The sequence below is a fragment of the Chlamydotis macqueenii genome, chromosome 25 (assembly GCF_036417535.1).
Source record: "Chlamydotis macqueenii isolate bChlMac1 chromosome 25, bChlMac1.mat, whole genome shotgun sequence".
Classification (NCBI taxonomy): Eukaryota; Metazoa; Chordata; class Aves; order Otidiformes; family Otididae; genus Chlamydotis; species Chlamydotis macqueenii.
In genome coordinates, this window is record NC_141580.1 from 5,089,746 (window position 1) to 5,108,478 (window position 18,733).

The following is an 18,733-nucleotide window of genomic DNA, read 5'->3' on the forward strand; positions in this document are numbered from 1 at the left end:
GTCCGTAAGGAACAGGAGCCTTTGGGTACTCTGCTGATGTGCATAGACCTGAACCTCTTCCTGGAAAGGGACTTGGAAGCAATCACACTTCACTGCTGCAAGTCAGCATTCCCTATCTGCATGGAACCCCTCCATGACATTGGAGGCATCTCCTGCTGAAATTCAAAGACCTGTAGAATCACAGAATGGTTCAAGTTGAAAGGAACCTTACAGATCATCTAGTTACAATCCTCCAGCCATGGGCAGATACGGTCCTGGCCACAATATCCTTGGGCCTCTCATCCCGGCCCATGAAAGGAGCCCACATGGTAGACCAGGCATGCCAGAAATGAGGAAATGAAAAGGCAGCGTTGGCGGAAACCAAAACACAACCTGTGCCATTCAGTAGGGTATTTTGCTTTGCAGGTGAGTCTGTTGGAAAATTACTGCCTGTGCGCAGTGACTGTGGGCCTGGGGCGGTGCAGGAGGTGTATAAAAGCAGGCCCTTCTCCTCACTCTCTCATCCACTCCTCTCGCCTCCATCTCCTTGGGAACGAGGTGAGTCTGAAGCCCTTTATCCTTCTCCTCCTTGTTCTCCTGCAGTGTATCTCAGTGCAGACCTTCTGCTTTTTCCTACGCTGGGACTTGCTGCTGCTACTCATGGGCAAGGGAAGGGGGCAGACATTTTGCGATAGAGAGAACTTGGGGCTTGGCTATGTGTCTCCCCCGAGTGAAGGGCTTGGTGGGGATCTCAGTGGCATTGGTCGCTCCTGGCAGTCCTCTTCTGGACTGAGGAGAACCAGCCTGTTGGTCTCCATACAACACCTCCAGCTTCCTTCTGCAGCTCACTCCTCCAGATCATGCCTTGACTCCCTCACGGTGGGGTGACCGGCTTCTCCTACCCACTCCTCATGCTCTGCTTTCCCCTGCCCTCTCTCCCAGGTGCACCTGCAGCCACCAGACATGTCCTGCTACAGCCCGTGCCTGCCATGCCAGCCCTGCGGCCCCACCCCACTGGCCAACAGCTGCAACGAGCCCTGTGTCAGGCAGTGCCAGGACTCCAACGTCGTCATCCAGCCCTCTGCCGTGGTGGTGACCCTGCCCGGCCCCATCCTCAGCTCCTTCCCGCAGAACACCGCTGTGGGATCCTCCACCTCTGCTGCTGTTGGCAGCATCCTCAGCTCTGAGGGAGTGCCCATCTCCTCTGGGGGCTTTGGTCTCTCCGGCTTGGGTCTCTCCAGCATCGGCAGCCGCTACTGCGGCAGGAGGTGCCTCCCCTGCTAAAGCTCCAGGCGATGGCCCTGGCAAAGGCCTCCAGGGACCCCCAAGCTGGCACCTGACTAGGGACAGAGCTTGGTAGTTTCAGAGGCCTGAAGAACTCCGGTACTCCTTGCACAAAGATGGGGCCAGCCTGTGCTCTTGGGAAGTATGGGCCATGCCTGCCTTTCCCATCTTCCACTCTCTCCTTTCCCTCCTTTATCCTTAGTCCCTTCTCCTCCTCTGTTCTGTGAGCCCCACAAACACAGCCGAGGGAAGAACTGCTGGCCCTGCTCCAACTATGGGACACGCAACCCATGGACACCTAGTGATACTTCTGCCACGGGTGCTCCCTCCGTTGGGTCCTGCACTCACACAGACCTCCTTTCCCTCTTCTGACTCATTAAAGTTCTGCTGCATCCCAGACCACGTCTCTGTGTCATCCTTTGCTCTGCACACACTCTCCCAGGATGCCCAGGGAGACAGACGTACATCAAAGGTGGTTATGGGACAGAGTGTTTGGGAATGATTGTGGAGTGGTTGTTAAAGACGTGTTTGATTTGAGTATACTTAGTTGTGGATAGGGTGGATGACTCTTGGCTTCCCATGCTTCTTGTAGTCCACCAACGCATTCCCTTCTCCACTCTCAGCAAGCCCCGCACCCTCAGCCTCTCTTCCCCAAGGAAGTGCTCCTGCCCTCTCACCATCCTGGCCACCCTTCACTGAACTCGCTCCGCTTGGTCAAGGTCTTTCTTGTGTCACACCCCAAAACTCAACACAGTGTTCTAGATGCTGTCAGGCACTACTGAGAAGAGCGGGTTCATCGCTCCCATTGATCTCCTGGCTCCGTTCCTGCTCATGCAGCACAGGATGCTGACGACAGCCCTCAGCGGCTGAGAACAGTGCTGGGACTCGCACCTCTTTTGATGGGCTTACCGCAAAAGAAACTTCCTGCAGCTTTTGGGCTGCAGCTTGTCAGGGGCTGAAGGATGTGCGGGGAGTCATGGATGCTTGCTAACAAGCCAGTTGCCACTCAGGGCTCTGAGCTGACACGTGTCACTGTGCCCAGCTCTGTGTTGCAGTATTTCACCAGCTGCCCTTCTTCAGCTGCAAGTCACTCTGCATATGGGGCATCTCTTCCTGCCCTGAGTCTCTCCCTGCCTCCCTCTCTCCAGGAAGAGTCCCAGGAAAGACTGCAAACAGACAGGGAAGGAGCATGGCAAGCAGGACATGCACTGCCCATGGCTCTGTGTGCTGTGCCAGCCCCATCCCCAGCTAAGCACCCACTGGCTGTTCTCTCAAAGCCTTGTGCTCTTTGGAGAAAGGAAGAACTGGAAGGGCAAGACAGTGAAACACTCCTGGGTCAACATCAGGACTGTCTATGAAGGGAACGGACAAAACAAGCCATGCAAAGGCAATCACCCAGCACCTCACACCAGCAGACCGATGCCCAGACACTCCATAAAGAAGGGCTTCTTTGGAAAGACTGCCCACACTTTGGTTGCTGAGCATGACGTTCTATGGCATGGAACAGCCCTTTGGTCAATTCAAGCAAGCCATCCTCATGCGTCGCCTCTCAGCTGCTTGCCCACAGCTAGACTCTGCTGCAGGGCATACAGAGTGAGAGAGAGAGAGACGCCCTTGATGATTTGCAAGCATTGTGATGCAACAGCTGAAGCTTTGGTGTGTTACCTGCACTGTTTCAGCCACACATTGGTAGCCCAGCACCGTATGGGCTGCTCTGAAGACAATTACCTCCGTCCCAACCACAGCCAGTACAGCCCGGTTCTCCCATTGCTTATCGTCTTCTGGGGACATTTTCTGCAGAGCCGGACTTGTGGACGTTGGTCACTGCAAAAGTGGACGTGAGCCAGCAATGTGCGCTTGCAGCCCAATTATGCCCTGGGCTGCACAAAGAGAAGCATGGAAAGCAGGTCGACGGAGGGGATTCTCCTCTTCTAGAAAGCTTCCGTTGCTTCCCACCTAGAACACTGCCTCTACTCTGGGGTCCCCAGCACTAAAACGACGCGGACCTGTTAGATCAGTTGCAGGGAATGGCTACGAAAAGCAACCAAGGGATGCATCATGCCTCCTATGGAGAAAAGCTGAGGGAGCTGTGCTTGTTCAGCCTGCAGAAGAGAAAGCTCTGGGGAGACCTCATTGCAGCCTTTTGAATATATAAAGAGGACTTCCAAGAAAGTCAGAGAGAGACCTTTTATCGAGGCCTGTAGTGATGGGACAAGGAGGGAAAGTTTGAAACTGAAGTCGGGCAGATATAGATTGGACAGCAGGAAGCCATTGATGATGATGACGGTGGTAAGACCCTGGAAAAAGTGGCCCAGAGAATGATGGGCTGCCCCATCATTGAGGTGTTCAAGCTCAGGTACAACTGACCTTTGAGGAACGTCATCTAGAGACAGACATTCTTGTCCAGGGCAGGGAAGTTGCACCAGGGGATCTTGAAAGGTCTCTTCCAACCAGAGCCCTCCTATGAGTCTATGACTCTGTGGATCTATGACAAGGCAGCCTACGACACCGTGTCCCTCCCTTTGAGAGCCCTGTGGTTAGCACGGGCTCTCCTGGCCTGTCCTGGGAAGCTGGTGCCTATGTCTTGTCAATCCCATGTTCCTTCCGGACCGCTTACATCACAGTAATTTATTTTTAAGCTCTCATTACAGAGCTTCCTGAGGAAAAAGCAAATGCGCGCACAACAAAGTGGGTGGTGGACACTGAGCTACGTGGGGTAATTCTATCCAGACCCAAGGAGACAGAGAAATTTGGAAAGCACAGGGACACTCGACGTGTGAATAAGCATACTCAACGCAAGCCTGTGTTGACAGTCACTGCAAAACCATCCCCAAATACCCCTCCCCTGAAAACACAACTGAGCAACATCTCTCTCCCTGGGCATCTTGCAAGAGCATCTGCCGGGGAAAGGACGAGACAGAAGCACAGATTGGGATGCAGCAGAACTTTAATGAGCCAAAAGGGGAATATGGGTTCAGTCTGTGTGGAGGCCCAGGAGCACAGAGCAAGAGTGGCAGAATTGAGATTTTGGACCACGGCTCAGGCAGAGATCCTGACACCTGCCCGTCCCACAGAGGTAGCAGGGCCAGCAGGTCCTCTCCATTTGGGCTTTGTAGGACTCACAGTCCAGGGGTGCACAGGGGAACGAAGACACAGGAGGGGAAAGAGAGAGTGGGGAAAGGCAGGTATGGGACATGCTTTCCGAGAGAACAGACTGGCCAGCTCCTTTTGCGAGGGGTGCTGGCCTTGCTGAGACCCTCTGAAAATAACAAGCTCTGTCCCTAGTCAGGTGCCAGCTTGGAGGTCCCTGGAGGCCTTCCCCAGGGCCATCGCCAGCACCTTTAGCAGGGGAGGTACCTCCTGCCGCAGTAGCGGCTGCCAATGCTGGAGAGACCCAAGCCGGAGAGACCAAAGCCCCCAGAGGAGATGGGCACTCCCTCAGAGCTGAGGATGCTGCCAACGGCAGCAGAGGTGGAGGATCCCACAGCGGTGTTCTGCGGGAAGGAGCTGAGGATGGGGCCGGGCAGGGTCACCACCACAGGCGAGGGCTGGATGACGACGTTGGAGTCCTGGCACTGCCTGACACAGGGCTCGTTGCAGCTGTTGGCCAGTGGGGTGGGGCCGCAGGGCTGGCATGGCAGGCACGGGCTGTAGCAGGACATGTCTGGTGGCTGCAGGTGCACCTGGGAGACAGGGCAGGGGAAAATTAAGCACCAGAGATGTTTGAAGAGCAGCCTGTCACCCCTCCACAAGAAAAATCCTTTCCCTCAGATCCAAAGGACTTGCGACCAAGCCCGGGGAGATCCTCAGCTAGCCCACAGCTCCAAGGACGACTCAGGCTAACCCCAACCTCGCTCCAGGATACACCTTCTGCTCCCTCTTATTTCCCATGGGGAGCAGCCTCAAGATCCAGCATAGGAAAGAGAGACAGGTATGTGCAGAGAAATCCCCAAGAAGGATGTGGAAGAGGAGGAGGAGCACAAGAAAGGGCTTACAATCACCTTGTTCCCAAGGAGATGGAGGCAAGAGGAGTAGATGAGAGAGTGAGGAGAACTGCCTGCTTTTATACAGCTCCTGCACCGCCCCAGGCCCACAGTCACTGCGCACAGGCAGTAATTTTCCAACAGACTCACCTCCCAAGCAAAATATCCTACCTAATGACACACGTTGTGTTTGGTTTCCATCAACACTGCCATTCCATTTCCTCATTTCGGACATCACCATTAGGCCACGGAGGCTCTTTTGAAGTATCGAGACGAGAGGCCCAAGGATTTCCCCAGCACATGTCAGTACAGGCAGAAGACGTGCCCCCAAGGGCTGGAGGGTCCGTGCGTACAGAGGACATGGCTTTGGGGAAATAGGGTGAGGTTATTTTCCACACTCTGTGCAGGAAGGTGCGCAAGCCCTCATTCTGCAACCTCTGCACGCTGTGCGAGTGCTCGCAAGAAGGTCAGGCTGTGGGCAATGGCCGTTGGGTCTCCCTGCAGTTGTGTGTGTGGGCACAGCCCAAAGCTCAGAGATGGGTTTCCTGGTGCAGACGGGGAACTGCCCCGGCTGCAGGAGAATTCAGCCCCGCCTGGGACACGGGCCTGAAGACAGCACACACGCCAGCCTTGACCTCACACCAAAAGGCTGACACATGGCCAACCCAAAATTAGACTGTGCCTCACCATGGGTGGGGAGAGTCTCTCCCAAAAAGCTTGCCTGCTGAAGCTATTCCCTTGCCCTCCTGGGACCCATCTCAGCTGCCTCCATGGCTGCAGGGCAGGGAAGTGCATCACCTCCTTGACGTCGTCTGACAGCTGGTTTTGTACCCAGGGCCCTTCTGAGCACATCCCCTCCCTGAGCACCCATCCTGACCTACATTGCGCTGTAGACACTTGCCAGCCCTCGCTCACTGGGGACTTGGGGCAACTTTCCCTGCCTCTCCAATGGTGCTGCATTGTACTCCAAGTTGAGGAGGCCGTTGGGCATGGGAAAGAAAGCCTGCTGAAGCCCTACAGCTAAGAGAAGACGTATCACTTGAGACCCAGAGACCTGGCCCAAACCATGGGGAGATGTGTTCTGCAACCCTTCCTTTCCCTCCACAGACCATTTAGGAGAGCTCCTCACCACAGCCTGGTCTCTTTGGACAGCAAGAGGAGGCCTGTGTGTCCGTTCCCTTCCACTCCCTATGCCTCTCCCCAGGGCTGATCTGGAGCCAAGGGTTAGGTCAACCCAGAGGAGGTCTCAGGGCTCTAAGCTCACACCATAGATCGGTCCCCAGTTTCTACTAATGCAAGCGGTTCTTCCCTCTCAGTTGCACAACTTGACAGTTGTCCTTCCTGATGCCGTCAGGCTCCTGTATCCAAGTCCTCCAGCCGGTCTAGGTCTCCCTTTACATCAGCCTTCCCCTGGAGCACATCAGCTGCCTTGTACGGGTCAACTTTTCACAGACACTCCTTGGTTTGATGCCTACCCGCTGCTGGGAGGGCTCCCCCTCCTTCCTTCAACTCTTTCTGAGGGCATAGCAGACCAGTACACCCTATAGGTGAAGACTGAGACAGAGAAGGCTTTGACTTCCCCCAGCCTGCTCTCTGTCTGCTCTTCAGGAAATCAACTGCCCCACTCAGCAGTGGACCCACATTTTCCTCCATCAGTCTTCAGCTGCTCTTGCAGGGGTGGATGCAGCTCTTGATGCCTTCACTGTCTAGCCCTCAGGAGACTCTGGCTCTATGCTCCTGACTCCCTCTCATCAGCTCTTTTACCCATGGCTGAGAACTGTGTCCCAGGGCCTTCTCTCCTCCAGGGTGAACAATCCCATCTCTCGCAGTCCCTCCTGCCTCAGGGATTTCAGGGGCTTCATGGGCTCCGTGGCCCTTTGCCACACTCACACCAGTGTGGCCGTGCATCTCTGATAACCAGGAGCCACAGTCTGGACACTGTTCATGACAGTTGTGGTCTTAGAAGCGCTGAGCAGAGAACAGGGATGACCTTCCACAACCTGACAGCAACGATCTTCGTAAAGCCACCCAGGATTCTGTTGGACACCATTTCCGCATGGGCACGGGCTGACACATGGTGTCCTCCAGGACCCATGTCCTCTGTGGCAAAGCTGTTTGGCAGTCCTCTGGCCTCAGCCTGGAGTGGTGCAGGAGATTCTTCCTCCTCCACTGCAGGACTTTCCATAAATGGCTTAAACACTACTGGCTCCAGTCTGCATTCTTGCAATGCGCTAGGAGAGCGTGTCTGCCAGCTGCACTTTGTGCCATGCAGCACGAGAGTTGCAGATCAGCGGTCATGCCAAATTTCAGTCACCTGCTCTGCCCTCTGCCCTAGCCTGTATGTTGTCACTTGCTCTGTACGGATCCTTACAAGAGAAAGAGTCAAAAGCCTTGGTCAGATGAGATTAACAATATTTAGTGGACTTCCCTCACCCACCAGAGCCATGCATGTCATGAAATAAGACCGTGAGGGTGGTGAGGCCTGCTTTCCGCTCCATAAATCCATGCTGACCACTCACAATCACCTGTTCTTTTCTTTTGCCAAATGCCTTCCAGGATGATTCGCTCCATCATCTTTGCAAGGATTGAGATGAGACTGATCAACTTGTCTTTCCCCGGCTCCTCTTTCATGTCTTTCTTGAAACAGGAGGATCATTTGCTTTCTTCCATCCCGCGGATGCGTTCCCTGACTGCTGTTACTTCAAAGAGAGTTGGGAGCGGCCTAACAGTGACCTTCCTGACCCAGATATTCCTAGGAATATCACGAGCCCAGTCCCTTGACAGCAAATCATGCCAGACTAAGACACCCTTGGAGTATCTCCACCTTTCCTTTATCCTCTGTCGTCAGGTATGCTGCCCCGTTCAGTGCTAGGACTGCATTTGACCAAGCCTTTCTCTTGCTGCTAATCTGCCTGGAATAAGACCTTCTTGTTGCCCTCCACATGCTTTACCTTGTTCAAAGCAAGGTGGCCTTTGAATTTCCTAAAGCAAACCCTCCATACTCAGACAGCCTGGCAAACTTTCTCCCAAGATCAAAGAGCATCAAGAGCAAGAGAGATGAAACCACTGGCACAGCCTGGCTGCCTGGAGGTGCAGTGGTCAGTAACCAGCAGTGTGAGCTGAGAGAGGGGGAGGAGAGAGAAGCCATGGTAAGTCCGTAAGGAACAGGAGCCTTTGGGTACTCTGCTGATGTGCATAGACCTGAACCTCTTCCTGGAAAGGGACTTGGAAGCAATCACACTTCACTGCTGCAAGTCAGCATTCCCTATCTGCATGGAACCCCTCCATGACATTGGAGGCATCTCCTGCTGAAATTCAAAGACCTGTAGAATCACAGAATGGTTCAAGTTGGAAGGAACCTTAAAGATCATCCAGTTACAACCCTCCAGCCATGGGCAGATACGGTCCTGGCCAGAATATCCTTGGGCCTCTCATCCCGGCCCATGAAAGGAGCCCACATGGTAGACCAGGCATGCCAGAAATGAGGAAATGAAAAGGCAGCGTTGGCGGAAACCAAAACACAACCTGTGCCATTCAGTAGGGTATTTTGCTTTGCAGGTGAGTCTGTTGGAAAATTACTGCCTGTGCACAGTGACTGTGGGCCTGGGGCGGTGCAGGAGGTGTATAAAAGCAGGCCCTTCTCCTCACTCTCTCATCCACTCCTCTCGCCTCCATCTCCTTGGGAACGAGGTGAGTCTGAAGCCCTTTATCCTTCTCCTCCTTGTTCTCCTGCAGTGTATCTCAGTGCAGACCTTCTGCTTTGTCCTACGCTGGGACTTGCTGCTGCTTCTCATGGGCGAGGGAAGGGGCCAGACATTTTGCGATGGAGAGAACTTGGGGCTTGGCTATGTGTCTCCTGAATTATGGTCTTGGTGGAGGTCTCCCGAATGATGGGCTTCTTGGAGAGCTCCCTGGCATTGGTTGCTCCTGGCAGTCCTCTTCTGGACTGAGGAGAACCAGCCTGTTGGTCTCCATACAACACCTCCAGCTTCCTTCTGCAGCTCACTCCCCCAAATCATGCCTTGACTCCCTCACGGTGGGGTGACCGGCTTCTCCTACCCACTCCTCATGCTCTGCTTTCCCCTGCCCTCTCTCCCAGGTGCACCTGCAGCCACCAGACATGTCCTGCTACAGCCCGTGCCTGCCATGCCAGCCCTGCGGCCCCACCCCACTGGCCAACAGCTGCAACGAGCCCTGTGTCAGGCAGTGCCAGGACTCCAACATTGTCATCCAACCTCCCGCGGTGGTGGTGACCCTGCCCGGCCCCATCCTCAGCTCCTTCCCGCAGAACACCGCTGTGGGATCCTCCACCTCTGCTGCCGTTGGCAGCATCCTCAGCTCTGAGGGAGTGCCCATCTCCTCTGGGGGCTTTGGTCTCTCCGGCTTGGGTCTCTCCAGCATCGGCAGCCGCTACTGCGGCAGGAGGTGCCTCCCCTGCTAAAGCTCCTGGCAATGGCCCTGCGGAAGGCCTCCAGGGACCTCCAAGCTGGCACCAGACTAGAGCTGGGACAGAGCTCTTAGTTTCAGATGGCTTGAACAACCCCAGTACTCCTTGCAAAAAATGGGGCCAGCCTGTGCTCTTGGGAAGTACGGCCCACGCCTGCCTTTCCCATCTTCCACTCTCTCCTTTCCCTCCTTTATCCTTAGTCCCTTTTCCTCCTCTGTTCTGTGAGCCCCACAAACACAGCCTAGGGAAGAACTGCTGGCACTGCTCCAACTATGGGACACGCAACCCATGGACACCTAGTGATACTTCTGCCACGGGTGCTCCCTCCGTTGGGTCCTGCACTCACACAGACCTCCTTTCCCTCTTCTGATTCATTAAAGTTCTGCTGCATCCCAGACCACGTCTCTGTGTCATCCTTTCCTCTACACACACTCTCCCAGGATGCCCACGGAGACAGACGTACATCAAGGGTGGTTATGGGATAGGGTTGTTGGGAATGATTGTGCAGCGGTTGTTAACGACGTGTTTGATTTGAGTATACTTCGTCGTGGATATGGTGGATGACTCTTTGGTTTCCCATGTTTTTAGTAACCCACCAAAGCATTCTCTTCTCCACTCTCAGCAAGCCCTGCACCCTCAGCCTCTCTTCCCCAAGGAAGTGCTCCTGCCCTCTCACCATCCTGGCCACCCTTCACTGAACTCGCTCCACTTGGTCAAGGTCTTTCTTGTGTCACACCCCAAAACTCAACACAGTGTTCTAGATGCTGTCAGGCACTACTGAGAAGAGCGGGTTCATCACTCCCATTGATCTCCTGGTTCCGCTCCTGCTCATGCAGCCCAGGATGTTGACGAAAGAGAGACGGGGATGTGCAGAGAAATCCCCAAAAGGGATGTAGAAGAGGAGGAGGAGGAGGAGTAAAAGGAAAAGCGTAGAATCATCTTGTCCCCAAGGAGATTGAGGCGACAGGAGGTGATGAGAGAGTGAGAAGAAGGGGCTGCTTTTGTACAGCTCCTGCACCGCCCCAGGCCCACAGTCACTGCACACAGGCACTAATTTTCCAACAGACTCACCTGCAAAGTAAAATATCCTGCCTAATGGTACAGGTTGTGTTTTGTTTTCCATGAACTGCCAGTTCATTTCCTCTTTTCTGACATGCTTTCTCTGCAATGCAGGCTCCTTTCGTGTTGTGGGATGAGATACTTAAGGATATCTCGGTCAGGACTGTATCAGTTTGGGCAGAATATCCCATCTAAGTTGTGCAGGGGTCCCATGCACACAGCAGATGTTGGTTTGTTGCAGTGATGTGTGATTGTTTCAACTCGCTTTTGATGGAGCGGCCCAGCTCTTCCCCTATGGTGCACACATCAACAGAGCACCCAAAGACTCCTCTTTTTAAGGATGTGCCACATGCTTCTCTCTCCTCCCCCTCTCTCCTCGTGCACCAATGGTCACTAGCTGTAGCATCTCCAGGGAGCCAGGCTGTGTCAATGGTTTCAGCTGTCTTCTTGATGCTCTTTCCTCTGGGAACGTTTGCCACGCTGTCTATGTATGTAGATTTGCGTTAGAAAAGCCCATCTGGCATTGAATAGGCAAAGCACATAGAGGTCAAGAAAGGTTTTCTTCTAGGTAGGTCGGAAGCAAAAGCAAGTCTTGGGCAAAAGCAACCCCAGCATTGAACCAGGCATCTTCCCTGAGGACAGGAGATATAGGAAAGGTAGAGGTACGCTAAGGGTCCTTGGCCTTGGTCTTTACTGGTGGGACTTCCTGTCAAGTATTCTAGCTCCTGATATTCCTCAGAACACCTGGAGCAGCAAACACTTACCCACAGTAGAGGAGGATCAGGTGTGGGAACATTAAAACAGAGTGGACTGACATGAGTGAATGCGACCTGATGCCGAGCCCCCGAAGGAGTTGGTTGATGTCTCTACAGGGCCACTCTCAACTCCGTCTGAAAGTCACAGCAGTCAGGGAATTAATCTGAGCATTGGAATAAAGCATATGGGCTTCCTGTCTTCAAGAAGGGCACAAAGGAGGAGTCGGGGAACAACAGGCCTGTCAGGCTCACCTCAATCCCTGTAAAGGTGTGGCAGGTACAGCTGCCCTAAGCTAGGAAGCTTCCAGACCATGTGGTTGTTGTAAAATGGAGTTTTCAGTCAACGAGAACTGACATGACCATATATGATCAGAGACCAGATTTGACTAGGGTACAAACAGAGCCCACCGGAGGGCGATCTTGAGCCAGTCCTCTTGGAGCAGCAGGTCTGCAGTTGGAAACTCTCCCCTTTGGTCCAGATGCTGCCTAAGGAAACTCCCAGACGCTGAGAGCCCTCCCTTTGTTAGGTGAGTGATTGTGCGTTTTGGATCATTCGAATACTACATCGGAGTGTAGTATTAATTTCTGAGTAACATTTCGAACCTGTGGATTGTTAGTGATATCAGATCCTTAAAGTAATTTTGGTTAAAAGTAGAGCTAAGTTTGAATTTGTTATCAGTTTGTTACAAACAAATAATGTTTATCAACTTGTCTAATTCAATTTTTGTGAATTTCCATGACAGAAGGAGATGAGCAAATCATCCTGGAACTCATTTCCCAACATGAAAGGACAAAAAGGTCATTGTGGTCAGCATGGATTTACGGAGGGGAAAGTAGGCCTAACCAACCTCACTGCCTTCTCTGATGTGCCTGGCTCTGGTGGGTGAGGGAAGTGCAGGAGGTTAATCTCATCTGAAAAAGGCTTTTGACACTGTCTGCTGTAACAGCCCTTCCAGACCAAGTAATGACATACAGGCTAGGGAAGAGGGCAGTACAGAGGACTGAAATCTGGCATGGCTGCTGATCTCCAAGGGCTGTGATGAGTGGCATGAAGTCCAGCTGGCAGACACTCACTCCTGTGCACCACAGTGGTCCAGACCAGGGCCAATAGTGTTTAAGCCCTTTATGAAAAGTCCTGCAGTGAGGGAGGAAGAACCTCCTGCACCACTATAGGCAGGGGTCAATGGGCTGGCAAAAGGGAGTCAAGAACAAAGAACCAGACTCTACCAGACTCTATTCAGTGAAGGGCCAAGAGGTAATAGGCACATATTTAATTACAGGAGATTTCCCAAAAATATAGGAAAAGACTTGTTAGTGTGAAGGAGGTCAAGTACCATGGGGTTGCCATGGACTGGTTGTGGATTCTCCATTCTTGTAGGTATTCAGAGATTGACAGAATTTGGTTGTAGAAATCCTCCAAAGGCTGACCCTGCTTTGAGCAAGGGCAGTTTGACTAGATAATCTACAGCAGTCCCTTCCAACCTCAAGGAACTGACAATTACGTCAAGGGCAAAAGACAGGTGATGCACAGCAACCCCTGAGAAGGAAGAACTGTTTGGAAACATTGGAATGAAGGGCAAACAAGGCTGTCACACTTGACAAACACTGGAGTTGGAGACCTGAAGAGAGGAAGGAAAGTGAGTAGCAGAGTAGAGACCCTGGACTTGAGGCACACTGACTTTGGCCTAGTCAGGCTGCTGATAGGTAGGATTCCATGGAGGCAGCTGTGAAGTGCAGAAAAGCTGGCAGTGCCTTGGGCACCTCATCATCCAAGAGCAAGAAGGATCCAGCCCAATACTCAGGAAAACAAGTCAATGTCTCAGCAGACTGGGTTTGGCTAAGCAGAGTAGCCAAGGTAGAGCACCAATGTCAAAAGGCAGCATCCTGGAGGTGAAAGGAAGGATGAGCTGCAGAGGAATTTGGAAGTAATTCCTAGGCATGTTGGGATGCTGTTAGGAAAGCCAAAGCTCAGCCTGCATTGAGTCTTCCAAGAGTCAGCAAGAGCAACAGACAACAAGCATGAAGAGCAACATTCACTCCTACAAGAGTATCTGAAGACTGATTGAGGAAAATGTGGACTCACTGCAGGCTGAGGCAGTTGATTTTCTAAAGAGTGGACAGAGAGAAGGCCGAGGGGAATCAATGTCTTCTCTCTCTAAGACTCCAGCTACAAAATCATAGACTCATAGAATATTTAGGGTTGGAAGGGACTGTTAAAACCCACCCAGCCCAACCCCCCTGCCAGGAGCAGGGACATCTCCAGCCGGATCAGGTTGCTCAGAGCCCCCGCCAACCTGGCCTGGAACATTTCCAGGGATGGGGCATCCACCACCTCTCTGGGCAGCCTGTTCCACTGTCCCACCATCCTCAGCGTAAAAAAAAAAAATTACTTATATCAAGTCTGAATCTACCTTTCTCTACTTTTAAACCCTTACCCCTCATCCTGTCACACCAGGCCCTGCTGAAGAGTCTCTCCCCATCTTCCCTGCAGCCCCCTTTAGGCACTGGGAGGCCGCTCTCAGGTCTCCCTGGAGCCTCCTCTTCTCCAGGCTGAGCAGCCCCAGCTCTCTCAGCCTGGCCTCACAGCAGAGCTGCTCCAGCCCTCTCATCATCTGCGTGGCCTCCTCTGCACCCTCTCCAACAGCTCCACGTCCTTCTGCTGTTGGGGGCTCCAGAGCTGGACGCAGCGCTGCAGGGGGGTGTCACCAGAGCGGAGCAGAGGGGCAGGATCCCCTCCCTCAACCTGCTGGCCACGCTGCTGGGGATGCAGCCCAGGATGCCATTGGCAAGGGAATGCCTTCAGCAGGCAAACTTCCTGGGATAGACTCTCCCTACCCACGGCAAGTCACGCTCTAATTTTAGATTGTCTGTGTGTCATCCTTTTGGTGTGATGCCAAGTCAGGAGTGCGTGCTGTCTGCAGGCTTGTGCTCCATGTAGGTCTGAATTCCTCTGTGGCCAAGGTAGCTTCATGTCTGTCATGGGAAAATGAGCTCTGAGCACTGGGTACCCGAGTACACAGCTCCAGGCAGCCCCAATGGCCATTGCCCTCAGCATGACCTTCTTGCCAGAACTCTCACATCTCGGGGGGCTTGCAGGATGGTCAGTGTGTTTTGGAAAAGTGGCCAGGCCTTTGGTTGTGCTGCTGGCCGGTGTCCAAAGCATGCAGCTGAAGTGCATGGTGATGTGAGGAGAGTGAGAGGAACAAAGCTTATTGAGGAATCAAGAGCTTTGAAAAGATGTTCCCCTTTAGCAAGTCTCGTGACTTGCTTTGGTCAAGTCACCTTTTGGACCTTCAGAGACTGCCCTAAGAGAGGACAAATTTGCAAAAGAAACTGGCAAATGTCTCACCAGAAGGAGAAGCTTTCCTTGGGTGAAGGCATTTCGAACCAGCAGTGTGGCCCACCTGCAAATAGAGGCAAAGACAAGTGAGTGCTGTAGCGAGCATGGAGGCAGGCAGAGTGGGAGAGGGATGTGGTATGTCCTCAAGCACACGAGCCTCCAGTCACACAGCAGATGACTGCATTAGCAGAAGAATATGCACATCTTTTTGGACAGGGGCCTGAAAATACCCTCACCAGATTTGCCTAAACCGATGTCCTCTGTCTGCACAGACCCTTCCCGCATTTGCAGCACATCTGTTGCTTGTTGGCGTGTTCCTGCCCAGGAAATCCTTGGACTTCTCATCTTGGTAGTTGAAAGGAGCCTCCGTGGCCAAATGGGCATGACAGAAAAGAGGAAATGAAATTGTAAAGTTGATGGAAATAAAAACACAATCTGTGTCATTAGGTAGGATATTTTGCTTTGGAGGTGAGTCTGTTGGAAAATTACTGCCTGTGCGCAGTGACTGTGGGCCTGGGGCGGTGCAGGAGCTGTATAAAAGCAGGCAGTTCTCCTCACTCTCTCATCTACTCCTCTCGCCTCCATCTCCTTGGGAACAAGGTGAGTTTGGAGCCCTTTCATCTCCTCTTCATCCTCCTCCTGGATTTACTAAGCACAGATCACCTCTTTGGTTGAGTCGTTACCCCCAGAGGGTAAGAGGGAAGAAGGCAGAAGGTGTGGCATGGAGAGAGGCAGGGGCTCGGATGGGGGGAGCTATGGGTTATGCAGGGACCTCCCTGAGACTGGTTGTTCTTGGCAGGGCTCTTGTGGGCTGAGGAGAAGAAACTCATGGGCCTCCCTACAATGCCCCAACTCTTGTCTCCAGCTCTGTGTCTTGGCTCCCTTGTGGTGGGGTGACAGGTTGCTTCTCACTGACCCATTGCGCTCTAAGTCTCCCTGTCCTGTCTCCCAGGTGTACCTCCAGCCACCAGACATGTCCTGCTACAACCCGTGCCTGCCATGCCAGCCCTGCGGCCCCACCCCGCTGGCCAACAGCTGCAACGAGCCCTGTGTCAGGCAGTGCCAGGACTCCAACGTCTTCATCCAACCTCCCGCAGTGGTGGTGACCCTGCCCGGCCCCATCCTCAGCTCCTTCCCGCAGAACACCGCTGTGGGATCCTCCACCTCTGCTGCCGTTGGCAGCATCCTCAGCTCTGAGGGAGTGCCCATCTCCTCTGGGGACTTCGGTCTCTCCGGCTTGGGTCTCTCCAGCATTGGCAGCCGCTACTGTGGCAGGAGGTTCCTCCCCTGCTGAAGCTGCTCCCTGCACTGGAGCCTCCACTCAGATTGACCTTGTTTCCCTCTTGACTCATTAAAGTTCTGCTGCATCCCAGCCCACCTCTCTGTGTCATCCTTTCTCCTGCAGATGCTCTCCCAAGATGCCAAGCCAGAGAGATGTTGCTCAGAGGTGCTTCTGGGAATGGGTTGTTCGGGATGGTTTTGCACTGACTGTCAATACGGGCTTGCATTGACTGTGCTTAGTCATGTATCAGGTGATCCTCTGTTGTCTTGGTTTCAGCTGTGATGAAGCTCATTCCCTTCTCAGTAGCCCTGTTTTGCATTTAGTATGGGATTTGGTATGTGAAGAATGTTGATAAACACACTGATGTTATGACTTATTGCAAAAGAGACCAAGTACACTGATCGGTTTTCCAGGTCTCACCAATGTACAGGTGCAGGAAGCTGGGAGGGGTATAGCCAGAACAGTTGACCCAGACTGGCCAAAGAGAGTATTCCTTGCCACAAGCGTCACACTCAGTGTATCACTGGGGGCTGGCCAGGGAGGCACCTCTCTCTTGCTCCTTTGCTTGCTGCTCAGTTGCATCGGTCACTGGGACATTGAGTGGTGAAAAATTGTGCATTGTGCAATTTGTATATTTTAGTATCCCTATATTTTGTTATTATCTTAATTTTCCTTTACTATTCTAGTAAAATCTCTTTATCTCAACCCACAAGTTCAGCTGGTGAGAGGGAGGGAAAGCAAGAACCTGTGTGGTGACTAGGGCTAAACCACAACACCTATTTTCTAAATGTGTCTGCTGTTTAGGTCTGGATAGAATTATACAACATAGTTCAGTGACCACCACCCACTTTGTTGTGTGCACCTTTGCTTTTTCTTCAGTATGCTCAACACTGTGGTTCAAGTAGTCAAGAAGAACATAGGCACTGGCTTCCCAGGATTGGCCAGAAGCCATCTTAGTCACACTATTCTTAAAGGGAATGACAGAGCCTAGTGGGCTGCCTTGTCATAGAATCATAGAAACATAGAATGGCTTTGATTAGAAGAGACCTTTAAAGATCATCTAGTCCAACCCCCCTGCTACGGACAGGAATATCTGTCACTAGATCACATTCCTCAAAGGTCAGTTGTACCTGCACTTAACACTTCAATGATGGGGCAGCCCATCATTCTCTGGGCAACTTTTTCCAGGGTCTTACCACCCTCATAATCATAAATTTCTTCCTTATCTCCAACCTATGTCTACTCTATTTCAGTTTAAAATTGTTTCTCCTTGTTCTATTCCTACAGGCCTTGATAAAAAGTCTCTCTCTGTCCTTAGAAGTCCCCTTTATATATTCAAAAGGCTGCAATAAGGTCTCCCTAGAGCTTTCTCTTCTCCAGGATAGAAAACCCTCAACTCCCTCAGCTTTTCTTCATAGAAGAGCTGTTGCAGTCCTCTGATGATTTTCATAGGCCTTCTCTGGAGCTGCTCTTACAGGTCCATGTCCTTTTTGGTCTGGGGACCTCAGACTAGGCGTAGTGCTCCAGGTGGGGTCTAACAAGAGCAGATTAGAAGCAGAGAATCACATCCCTTCACGTGCTGGCCGTGCTTTGTCTTGTGTAGCTAGGACACAATCGGCTTTCTGGGCTGCAAACACACATTGCTAGCTCATGTTACTTTTTCCAACAACCAGTATCTCCAACTTCTTCTCTGCAGAGCTGCTCTCCACCATTTATCCTCCAGGCTGTACTGGTATTGGGGATTGCCTCTACCCAAGTGCAGGCCCTTGTGCTTGGCCTTGTTCAGGTTCCCGAGTTTCACATGAGACCGTTCCTGAAGCCTGTCAAGATCTCTCTGGACAGCTTCCCTTCCCTCAAGTGCAGCAATTGCCCCCCTCAGCTGGGTGTCATGCACAGTCTTGTTGTGGGTGCACTCAATCCCACTATCTATGTAATTGATGAAGATCTTAAACACTATTGGTCCCAGTATGAATATCTGAAGGACACCAGTCATTATCGGTTTCCCCTTGGACACTGAGCTATTGACTATAGCTCTTTGCATGCAGCTCTTTGCAACAGTGCCTTGGGGCACTGTTTCGTGAAATGAGGAAGCCATTCATGACTCCAGTGGAGCCCCTGGCCATGAGGCCCAGCTTTGCTGAGCCTCTGCCCAGCAGCCTCTTGGCCCTGGTGCACATGCTGCGGAAGGGGTGTGTGGCCACTGCTGATGTTGATTGAGGAGCCTGGGCTGTGGAAGGCCCTAGGAGGACGTCAGGCCCACAAGTTCCTGGGAAGTGGACAGGAGGGGAAAGAAAGACAGGAAAGAGGAGGAGTGGCAATTCCTCTTGCCCTGGGTTCAGCTATTCTGGGGGAGGAGGCTCGAACAGAAACTATTCTCAGAAGACAAGAGAAGAGGAAATTCGGGAATCAGGCTGTACTGGCTGTGGTTGGGACAGAGGTAACTGTCTTCAGAGCAGCCCATATGGCGCTGGGCTACCAATGTGTGGCTGAAACAGTTCAGGTAACACACCAAAGCTTCAGCTGTTGCATCACAATGCTTGCAAATCATCAAGGGCGTCTCTCTCTCTCACTCTGTGTCCCCTGCAGCAGAGTCTAGCTGTGGGC

At 52.6% G+C, this 18,733-nt stretch overlaps 4 protein-coding genes across 4 annotated transcripts; 3 read left to right on the forward strand and 1 right to left on the reverse strand.

Moving 5' to 3' along the window:
* The first annotated feature begins 942 nt into the window (after window positions 1–942).
* LOC147597774 (feather keratin 1-like) lies at window positions 943–1,263 on the forward strand. The gene has a single exon (XM_086766567.1). It carries the CDS (start codon window positions 943–945, stop codon window positions 1,261–1,263), a length of 321 nt encoding a protein of 106 aa, XP_086622693.1.
* Window positions 1,264–4,604: 3,341 nt separating this feature from the next.
* LOC147597775 (feather keratin B-4-like) lies at window positions 4,605–4,925 on the reverse strand. Its single transcript, XM_086766580.1, has one exon. It carries the CDS (start codon window positions 4,923–4,925, stop codon window positions 4,605–4,607), a length of 321 nt encoding a protein of 106 aa, XP_086622706.1.
* Window positions 4,926–9,366: 4,441 nt separating this feature from the next.
* LOC147597776 (feather keratin 1-like) lies at window positions 9,367–9,687 on the forward strand. The gene has a single exon (XM_086766586.1). It carries the CDS (start codon window positions 9,367–9,369, stop codon window positions 9,685–9,687), a length of 321 nt encoding a protein of 106 aa, XP_086622712.1.
* A 6,133-nt stretch (window positions 9,688–15,820) lies between these two features.
* Window positions 15,821–16,141, forward strand: LOC104475480 (feather keratin 1). The gene has a single exon (XM_010124240.2). The coding sequence runs from the start codon at window positions 15,821–15,823 to the stop codon at window positions 16,139–16,141; it is 321 nt and encodes a 106-aa protein (XP_010122542.2).
* The last annotated feature ends 2,592 nt before the right edge of the window (window positions 16,142–18,733 follow it).